An 11,251-nucleotide genomic window follows, 5' to 3' on the forward strand; every position below is an offset into this window, starting at 1 on the left:
TTCACATTGTTTCCAAACATTTAAGTACATTTTACATACGTAAAAAAATCACATCCCAAAGGAGAATTTGGGGTTCACATATCTGAGTCAGAATCATATTTGTTGTCTTCCCTATGTGTTGGTATTGATTTATTCCCAATGGAAAAGGAGACTGTCTTTTGATAGATGTTAGTGTCTCAGCTTGGAGGAAAGCTCCTCACATGTAGAATGTATAGCTAGCTTTTACTGCTAGTGCCCCTCCCGCGAGTGTGGCCCCACCCTGCCACCAGTACACTGAGTGCGTGTGTACTACTGTTGTGTATCTAGTAACTGTTGTGTGCATGCTACTAACTGTATTGCAGGTCCATCTCAGGAGAAGAGGTAGCTAGAAACAGGTAATATCGTGTGATCCCTTCCAAAACTACCCTGTCTGTTTACATGGCCAGCTTTGCATAACAACAGCTCAGCTTTCTTCAGCTTCAAAACTATATGGATAACACTGATATGAGAATGATACGCCTACCTTCTGTGTTAGTGATAGTGACTACCCAGTGTTGTGAGGTGTTGTCGGGACAACAGGGAAGCAGCCATCACTGGTTGTTGCCCATTAACGTGATATGTGACAGTAGGGCATGGAGTGAACAATATTGTCTTGTTTGTAGTCTAACATAGCCTATTGTCCTTACCTCATACAATATACTGCTCAAAAGAGGGTAAGGTCACCCGATTCTTCCATATTACTGTAGTTCATCCATGCCATGACTTATTATCCCCTGCCCCAACGAAGTTGGCGGGGGATATAGAAATGGGTTCCGTCCGTGCGTGTGTGCGTCCCGAAATCTTTTCCGGAGCATAACTCAAAAAACGTTAAATAATTTCTTACAAAACTTTGCATGTCTATCAGACTCATGCTGAACTGGTGGCTTTTGCTATTTAGGAGTTTTATAAATTTTTATGTTTTACATTTCCATGGCAACAAGTTGGACTTAGGTTCTATAAGGGTACTGTTCGTTTCAGGAGCGTAACTCAAAAACCGTTAAATAATTTCTTACAAAACTTTGCATGTCTACTAGGCACTTACTGAACTGGTGCCTTTTGCTATTTAGGAATTTTATAAATATTTATGTTTTACGTTTCCATTCCAACAAGTTGGACTTAGGTTGTATTGGGTAGTGTTTGTTTCTGGAGCATAACTCAAAACCCATTCAATACTTTCTAACAAAACTATGCATGTTTACCAGACACATACTGAACCGCCTTTTGCAATTTTAAGAAATTTTTATTTTTTATGTTTCCATTGCAATAAGTTGGATTTAAGTTTTAATATAGGGTGGGTTCACTTATGGAGTATAACAAATAAACTGTTAAATATTTCCCGTGTCAAACATTGCATGTCTATATATAAAGTACATACTGAACTGGTGCCATTTGATATTAAGGAATTTTATAAATGGTTATTTTAGAATTTCCATGGCAGGTATTTTGACATGGGCTAAGAGAAATGTTGGGTCAGTTACCTGGTTTGGGACCATAACGTGTTAAAATGGCAGGGGATATAGATGACTTCGTCGACTATATGCTTGTTAAGTATAGTAATATGAGAGAATCAGGTGGTCCTTAACTTCTTTTGATTGGTGTGGCATAGAACGTGGATAAGTAGACAGAAGCACAACTAATGGAAAGTGTAGAAGCTATGCTGACCCCTGAATGTCATCCAAGTTGCTTTTTTTAGCAGAATGGTCTTGTTTCTTGCACGCAAACCCAGCACCACACATCCCATATCACCTCTTGTTATTCTCCATTGTGACTGTATGACCAGTGCTAATCCTAAACCATACTAAGGCCATACTAGCAAGCCCATTCCTGACCTCTAAGCAGCAGTTATAGTGTTGTGTAGATAAAAGACAACAACCTATGATTCTACAAATGCTGTTTGGGCTGTACTGTCTATAGTAGGTGTTTATGTCGTGTGTATGGTATGGATGTTTGGCAACACTCTTCTTTTATAGGAAGGATGTATAACTCTTTCCATTGGTTGCTTTCTAACAGCATGGGGCTCCCCACAGAACAACTAACATGATAGTAGCTAGTGTTTCTCATGTGGTTCATCTGACGGGAAGTGCATTCAGTTTTCTGGTGGGAGTTAACGATGCTTTGTGTCTTCTACTGAAGGGTTTGTGCATATTGAGATGTGTGATGAAACACTCATCCTCAACTACAATGTGTAGCCAAAACAGCAACTATTAAGTCAAAGTTCTTTGCAATTGTTATTCCAACTCCGCTGTTAAGAAGGAAACAAGTTAGAATGGAATTAATCCTATGTTTCATCATTTACCAAGTTTGTTTCATGGAGTTGTGTGTTCAAGATGTCATGGCATGGTAGTTTGCCCGTTTGTCTGGGGGAATGTTGGTGACAGCTTGAATCATGTATGTGCTGACCGATGACATTTCAGATGTGCGGTGAAAACAACAGGCAACTTGATGATGTCATTCCCTGCTGGTATCGTGAAAGCATTCACAGAAAACCCTTCACCATCAGCGCTCAGCTTTAGAATACGCAATGCAGCTAAATTGGAACAAGTCATGCCAAACACCCAGTTGTTAGTCAAGTAAGACTCTTCACAATGAGTGATCATTCAAATTTTTGATGAAAAAAAAGAATATTTATTCAGGGGTCAATGAGAAAGGAAGAATTAAAATTAATAAAATATTTTATGTATTGTGGCCAATCAGATGTGCAGAAGTATTGTAAATCCTACACTGGTACAGGTCTAATTGATCTATCTGTTGCCCTTGTGACATGTACACACTAAACAGTTACTTACACAGGTATTTTGGAAGTGCTGATTGTAGCAAACACAACCAAATTAAGCAGATGTTGATGCAGCATTTTGTGTTATGACAGAGACAATGTCCAGAGTACAGCAGACAGTCACGTGTTCCAGTTTGACATGGGAGCTCTTGTCGACCACCTTCGGCATCAGGGGGAACAGAACAAAACAGCATCTTACTTCAATATTGATATCATTAAATACCAGGTATGGGGCCTCTTTAGTAATTCCTTCAAGCCATGTTCAGTTTGCTTACCGTATATGACCGCGGATAAGCCGACCCCGTAGATAAGCCGAGGTGCTAACTTGACCATTGAAATATGAGAGAAAATGATATGACCCGCAGATAAGCCGAACCAGGAATTGAAAGGCAAAAAACACTGCGAAGTCGGACTGCAAGACATGTGCCGGTACTTGCAGATATTCAAAAATATAAGACGAAAAACGTTGTAATAATATTGAAAAAGTCATTATTATTTCTAATAAAGATTTAACAAACCAGTCATCCACTTTCATAATGTGGGAAGCTGTTTCTCGTGGGTTTTTTTAATCTCATAATGATCGTTATATGTTGCCATCAACAACAAGCGCCATTTTGTGATCGGCGTATATAGAATTATGAACCCGTGAGAAAATATATCAGCTAGAGTGAAGACTCGCAGTTTGAATTCAGCATCGTAAGCATGGCGTTTTCGTTTCAAACTCATGATGAGAATGTCAGTCAGTAAAAATATACCAACTTTTATAACCCCCTTTACACCACTATTGTATGTTAATCCAATTGAATTAAATAAACTATCATACTATGAACACATTGAATGACCATCACTTACTCACAGGCTTCTCCAGTTTATTAAACTAATCTCTCGAAAACAAAGGAATTAAGCCCCTACTCCCAACATGATCGCTAAGCACCCACAACTTGAAAATGTTTGTGTAAACAACATGACAATACCAATCGGACCGTTATTATCAATGCTCATTTCCTTGTGTACCGTGTTGCTTTTTAAACAACAGGAAGCAATCACAGTGGTCACTGTTTGTGACGTCACAGGAAACAGCTGATCACATGTTTTTGCAAATGGCGAACGGAATAACTTGCCGATACAGTTGTTTATTTGCCTCTTTCAATAAAGGTAGACACTTGTTTACTATCAATTTATGAACTTTGCAAAACGTACGTAATAGCTATTGGCGATTTCATCTGGGGATTATATATTATAGCTGTGAATTACATATATTGTTACATGTAAAGATTGTGGAGTTTACGAAGAACGATAAACTTTGAACATTCAATTGAAAACTTATTATCGGAAGTAGTAACATGCATAACATTTTTTTAATAATGACAACATTGGTGTATAATAATAACTTTATTGATAATTTATAACAATAATGGCTCTAGTCGTGGCAACTTCCAAACTTTCGGGAAGTTGTGATCTATCGGACCGTCATTCAGGCGATGTTTCTGACAGATCACGATCTGAAAAATACTATCATGAAAGTGTATCCCGTGGATAAGCCGACCCCCCTACAGAATCATTTTTCTGGCCCTCAAAATTCGGCTTATACGCGGTCATATACGGTACCTACCTGTTTGGTGTCTAAAGGGTGGCACTTACTTCTCGGCACATGCTCCAAGGTAAGTTGGGATTTGTTTTCAGATTGGTGAATTTGTGTAGATTGTAACTTTCAGATAATCTAAGCTGGTTAACTTTGCCAACAAAACCAAACTATTGCTTCAGTGATCTTAACTCTATTCTGTTTCATAAACAATTGTCAACTCAATTTGCAACTTAAGCCACTAGGCCAAAGCCTGATTGAAATTCTGTTCAGCTATGTAAGCTCAGCTAATAATAGTCGAATGAAAATGATATTAAGAGCCATATTCAGGCTAGTAGTCTCAAAAGATTTGATGCACAGACGGTCAGCTTGTCCAGATTGTTATATCATTAAAGGGCAAGTAAAGTGACAAAAAATGATAGTTATTTTTTGGCAAATATCAGTTGTCCTATCAATTTCTGAGGGGGGAAAAATTCTTAACATTAGTAGGAAGTATTTAAATGTCCGAGTGTAGGTGATAAAATCACACGCTTGGATTCAAAAACGAACATTTTGGGGGGTGTTGCCTAAATGTACCGGTGCAATGGTGTGTGATGAAGGTTTTCATTGGCTGATGTGTGATTCTTAGCAGCTATGCATATACTGTTTTTGCTATTTCTATTAATACTACAAAAATATCAACATTGTTAATATGTTACCTGTGACATCAAGCTGAATGTGAAATGAAGATGTGTTCCCAGATTGACCATGTTGAGTATGTGTGCCTTGGTTTGTTAACACCCTTCATGTGCTCAGGGCTTCCTCCAAAGTGGGAAACACCTAAGCACTTTTCCTCCCACATTAAATTGAAAGGCTCTGATATACCCGAAACACGGTTTCAGGAACGTTAAACAATTCATCCCCTCCCTGAATGTGACATACTGTTAATAATTGGATCTGGTACGTTTGTAGGTGCGGGCTCAGCCTGGCGTTGAGAGCACTCCTCTACCTCTGGTTGTGTACTGGAAATGCGAGGACAAGAACACCGAGTATCGCCTCGACTACCGTTACAATGCCAGCTCCATGGCTTCGGCTGCAACGCTCAAGAATGTTCTTGTTGCTGTCAATATCAGTGGAGGCGTCACCAAGATGCAGAGCATTCCCCCTGGGCACTGGTGAGCATGTCGTAGTATCTAGGATGACAAATATTTCATATTAGTTGTTGGGAAGCATTACCATGAGTGGAAATTTTTTTTTTTTTAATGCCACACTGGCAATATTCCAGCTATATGATGGCGATCTGTCTGAACCAGACAATCAAGTATTGAGAATTGATCAACGCAATTAGAATATGATAACATGCATCAACCAAGTCGGCGAGCCTGACCACCTGATCCCGCTAGTTGCCTCTTACAAAAAGCCTACTCACCTTTTAAAGCAAGAATGGGTTGCTGAAGACATATTCTACCATGCATCTTTATGAGTCAGTAGAAGAAAGTAATAGTTTTACATCATTTAGACTTTGATACACGAACATAGAAAGTACATATTCTTATGTTTAAAGTTTCAATGGCTTGCATGTTTGAAAATATGGTTAGTGATAAAATGTAAGCATTTTGATCCATAAGTGTAACAAGTATATGTGGAAGTTGAAATATTGCTCTGAGATACGGTACAAGCTTGTTGTATAACATCCGTGACCCAGTTGTCTAGGGTGCCTCAATTCTCTGTGCAGAGTCCCTTAGGTAACTTCTGATTGTGGTTTCGTGGGTAACCCTGTTACGTTTTGTTTGTCAGCACCATACCTGTGCTTGTGGTGTTCACTACAAGGTAAACCTTTGAGACCTGCATCATTTCGGGCTCTCATTGCACATTAAGCTGACATGCTGTGATGTTATTGAAATACTGTTCAAAGCTACGTAAACCCAACTCACTCCAAAGTATCCTCTTTTTCCAACTAGTTTGGGCCTCCAGATAATTTGTGTCTATTTCAGGAATGAAGAGAACAGTCGAGCAACATGGAAGTTGAACGACATCTCCGAGGTGAGCGAGCAGGAGAGCCAGGGATGTATCCGGTCCAAGTTTGAGCTGAAGACAGGTCCAAGTGTGCCATCCACCACTGCCCTACAGTTCATGTGTGAGGGCACCACACTGTCAGGGGTGGAGTTTGAACTAGTTGGGCCAGGCTATAGGATATCACTAGCAAAGAAGAGGTTTGCCTCAGGTCAGTGGGAACTGCTTCTGTAGCTTTGGAATGGGTGCCTACCATGCTGTGTCAATTTGTTTACCCATCACCTGGTGGATTAGGCAGTTCTGTGGCCTACTTCACCTCCCCCTGTACAAATCATGTCGTTTGACTCCTTCTTATTTCTCTCCAGCGCCCCTTTTAACAATTTATCTTTCCCTTGATCAGACTGTTTCTAATTTGTTTGGTTAGATTACATTTCAGATAGTACAAAAAGTGTGAAATTTTTATAAATACAACGTACAAAAAAACTTATATCATTATTTGCAATATAAAACAGAAACTAATAGAGAGAGCTAACATATCTTCTTTTTTGTTTCAGGAAAGTACTATGTCGACCCTGAACCCGAACCCGACAATAAGTTAGTATGACGGCTACTTTGAATATTATAGAGTAGCTATATACACAAGGGTTCCACTTTAAACTGTGATTTTAAGCTAATTCCAGTAATTTGTTGTTGGAGAAGGAGCATGAGGATCTGTGATATTAATATCAGCCTGACCAGGTACCGTGTGCTACCTACAAGCAGATCTCCCACAGTAGATTCCCATTCCTGACCCCCAAGTCCACATACAGATGCAGGAGCATAGACACCATAGCCTCCTCTGTCCAGCCATGCAGGGGGACAGGCCCTCAGATGGCCACGCCCCTTCAGACCCAATCAGATGGGTACATTGACTACACCGATCACTTACTAGAAACCTGCAGCAGATCACACATTATTGAACTACATTTCTTACTATTTTATACAGTCACTTCCATGAGATTTCAGGAGATCTTATGTAAATATATGATAAAATCTAGGTTGTTTTTAGTGATTTTTGTTGAAAGTATTGGTTAATGTGACATTCTGGCATGGCTATGTATACTGGTACTGTATTCAGATGTGTGTCCGGTATGTAGTATGTATGTTGTGAGGTGAATAACATGGCAACAACACAATTATGTTATATCAAGAACTTTATCAATACAACTACAGAATGCCAATTATAGAATCCATGTTATTTGAATACACAAGGTGTAAGTGATGTGAATTATCAACTATGGTGCTTCTAGCTTGTGTGTTCCGGGACCTATCCCTCAAAACAATCCTATTGTTCGAGCCATGATTATCATGACTGCCATTAACTTAGACTTGTACTTGTCTTAGCACTAAGATTGCTTTGTGGAACAGAGCCACTGGCCGCATTCTGCAAGTTTATCTTAACATCACGACTGTAATACATCTGTGTTGAAGGAGAAGAGATATGACAGTAATGGCACTTAAATTGGTTTGTTGAATGAGGTCCTGTATGGGTGGAACATGTATCTTTAACAATGTTTGAAATTAAGCAGGCAAGTAGAGGACTCTGTCATTATCCTAATGTTAAAATCTTAAGATCTTGGGGGTCCTTGCATTCAAATACCATGGAACATCTTGATGACCCAAGGAACCCCCCTGAATTTTGAAACCCTTAGCTGTAAGAGTACTGATAGATTCATCAGTGGAGTGCCTCCGAAGTTTCTTGTGTGTGTGCCTCTACACACAGTGGACAGACAAGCTTCAACACTATCCCATGTTGTAAATTTTGTACATACATCTCATGAAAGTGCAATAGTAGCTTGTGATCTGTGACATACTGATGTCATCACTGTAGATAGACAGGTTTTAATGGGGAGGGGTGGGGAGGTTGGCTCAGATATGTTAATAATAAATTCATAATTCCAAATTTAACAGTTGGGGTCTAGGGAGGTTGAGTCAAGAGATGGTAGAAAACAATATTGGGTGAGAGTAGAGTTGATTGATCAACATTGAATATACTATGAAAAATATGTTAAGTACCACCCGATTCTATCATATTACTATAGTTAATCTTACATGGTATGACAGATAAACAATGGTAATATGAAAGAATTGGATGGTCCTTAACCTTTCTTGCGTAGTATACAATAATTGCACTGTTACACCACAGGATAGCTAACAATTTACTCAGATAGGTTTCCAATATAACTGAAATTTTTAAGATAGATCAACCCGTAAAGCAAGACTTTGTGTCCATTTTATATTTCACAATATAATGACGGTCATTTGTTGTTTGAGGGAAGATAACAGATATATTTCATTTATTACACCTCAATGTTTTGTTTGTCAAACATTTCAAATATTTTCACATCATTTTGAAAAGTACATGTATGTAATATGGTCAACATTAACTGTTTTTCCCATAAATCTTTACATACATGTATCTTTTGTACTTGTGTTCAGTCATGTTGTACTATGAATCTGAACAGTGCAGTGTTTATAACCTTTGTTGCAACTTGTACTTTCTGTGTAGGCACTTTCAAAAGCAGTCAAAGCAATTTTTGTGAGATTATTGTTAATTGCACAGTGTTAATTATTCCTCACAACACTGGTAAGCATTGTATGTTTCTAGAATGAAAAGCATTATTTCAGCAGAGAAATCCCTCGTTTACTGTTGATTTGAGATGTTCTTCAAGTGCTGTCCTGAAAGCAAGAGCTTGTGACTGGGCAGCTCCGAACACTGCCACATAGTGTTGTGGAGTACAAGTGTCCCCTGTGATCTGCTGTACATGCCGTAGTTCCTGAAGTTGTGTGCCACTCAAAGGAGAGAGGGAGTAGACGAGGAAAAGTGCTCTATGTATCTCATTGTATTGCTTTATCATGTAATGTCTCGACTACATTTTAATGTGTATTGTTCTCATACAGGTTGTTCTGTATAATGTATGTATGTACTTAATGTAAAGATATGACCCTGGGCATTCTAGGGGATAAGTGCCATACTGCCAGGCACACAAACCCACATCTACAAAATACTATTTCTGTCATCATGTGAAACCTGTCCCATATTGTTTGTATGATTTATACACATTAAATTACACAGTATGTGAAACGGCTTATATTTCAGTGAACAAATTTATATCTTTTTTTTTTAAGAGCGATGGATTTTTTTTGTTTCTAAATGGCAATAATATAAGATGTCTCTTGAATGTAAGAAATAGAATGTCAGTTGATTGTCATGAGTTCATGGTCACATTACAATGTTCAACTGTATTTAACTCAGTTTAACATTTTGGGTTGGCATTACCGGTACATGTTTTGAACCTGATTTTCTATGAATAATAGTTTTGTATATACAGGTGTGGTATGATAGATTTCGGCGATCTTTTTCAGTTTGGAAATCAGTTGCTTTCTTGAAGATAAAATCATGTCATTGCACCAGAGCTACAGATAAACAGTGATAAACGTAAAAATGTGATAAAAATAAACAATGTGATGAGTGATGTAAGGAAACATTCAAACCTAAAATTACCAAACATCACAAACACGAAAAATCTTCAACAAACTAAGACATGTAATATTAATACGGTAATTCATGCCATCTTTGTAAGTAGACAGGAAGACAATTGGGGTTTGCATTACTTTTGGTTGTTACAGATTTACTTTGTTATCTGTTGATTGTTACATTATTTGTTGTGTTTGGCTGTGAGTGGAAATGATATTAGTAAGAATTCCATCTGGAAGTAATCAATTTTACATGGTAAAAACGGATTAATTGATTTGGTTGGTTTTTTTTCACCTTTCCTTTATTTTTGTTCTGAGGACTTTTGAATCATTTTTTTTTCTTTGCTTTTAAGTGCCTTAATTTTTCATTTCAATCATGATAAAATGTGTGACTTTGTCACCTCCCACAGTTTGCTATATTTACTTCTTGTTAGTCAGTTCTGACACAATACTTCTCATTTGTACACAGTGATCTATGCATCATAAGATCAGGTACCCTATTTACCACATGGGTGTGTGTAACTACCTAATAATTTCCCCTCACATGATGTTCACAACTCCGATGTACAAAATAGTAGTGGTGTGAGACCCAAATTATTATTTACTTTTAAGTGTTCTTTCAGTACTTCAAAGGAGCAAAGATGTGAATAATCCATTAACAGCCATTGTCACATGATTTCAAGGATTACTGCTTGAATGCCAAATGTTAAAGATATAAGCAGATAGCTTTACCCAGACAATATCAGGATGATGATCTTATGTCCATCTTCCCGATGCAAGAGAGTGAACTGACTTAAAAAGTCCAGTTTCCACCCTTGCCAAACTAGGCTGGTATTATGGAGTTATATTTTGGCTGGACTAGCGAGTCCATGCATAGTCCAATCAAAATCGCGCAACTAAATCGAAATCCGGTTCGTAAACTGTCATGCAGATTTCGGTCAATTGCAGGATTTGCAAAGCATGTGCACCGCCAACTTGTCTTCAACAGATATTTTCCCAATCTTTTCATGTTTTTAATCAAGATGTGCAAATGATTTGATGCACTTTGCGATGTAAGACCCCTTTTATCACAATACAGATCTTGGTTATCGAACAGATAGTCTTGACTGGGTGCCGCCATTTTGTTTGAATCAAATGCAAGTGATACGAGTGTTGGAATCTGATTGGTCAATAGGAGAGCCATAGGAGGGACATAGCTCATAATAGGCTCTGGTGCAACAAAAAGTTGAGCCCAGGAATTCCAGCCTAGTTCATCAAGGGTGGACTTTCATAGTCAGTTAACTCCCTTGCCTCGGGATGATGTCTAAAGTCTTGTACACATTAATTTTATCCTGCTGTTTCACCTTGTATCTGAATGTCCCTGGTATCTG

General features: G+C 38.3%; 1 protein-coding gene across 6 annotated transcripts in view; it reads left to right on the forward strand.

Moving 5' to 3' along the window:
- Positions 1-9,678, forward strand: part of LOC139479825 (F-BAR domain only protein 2-like) — a 38,632-nt gene extending 28,954 nt beyond the window's left edge. For 5 of the 6 annotated variants that reach the window (XM_071262713.1, XM_071262718.1, XM_071262717.1 and 2 more), the window contains 6 exons: positions 342-374; positions 2,433-2,588; positions 2,885-3,017; positions 5,325-5,527; positions 6,347-6,576; positions 6,920-9,678. In XM_071262713.1, the coding sequence (XP_071118814.1) occupies positions 342-374; positions 2,433-2,588; positions 2,885-3,017; positions 5,325-5,527; positions 6,347-6,576; positions 6,920-6,969 (805 nt within the window). In that variant the 3' untranslated portion in view covers positions 6,970-9,678. The remainder of the gene's footprint in view (positions 1-341; positions 375-2,432; positions 2,589-2,884; positions 3,018-5,324; positions 5,528-6,346; positions 6,577-6,919) is intronic. The other variant, XM_071262716.1, reaches the window with a different exon arrangement.
- The last annotated feature ends 1,573 nt before the right edge of the window (positions 9,679-11,251 follow it).

This window comes from Haliotis cracherodii, unplaced genomic scaffold, assembly GCF_022045235.1.
Source record: "Haliotis cracherodii isolate W230 unplaced genomic scaffold, xgHalCrac1.p SCAF_4, whole genome shotgun sequence".
NCBI classification, from domain to species: Eukaryota; Metazoa; Mollusca; class Gastropoda; order Lepetellida; family Haliotidae; genus Haliotis; species Haliotis cracherodii.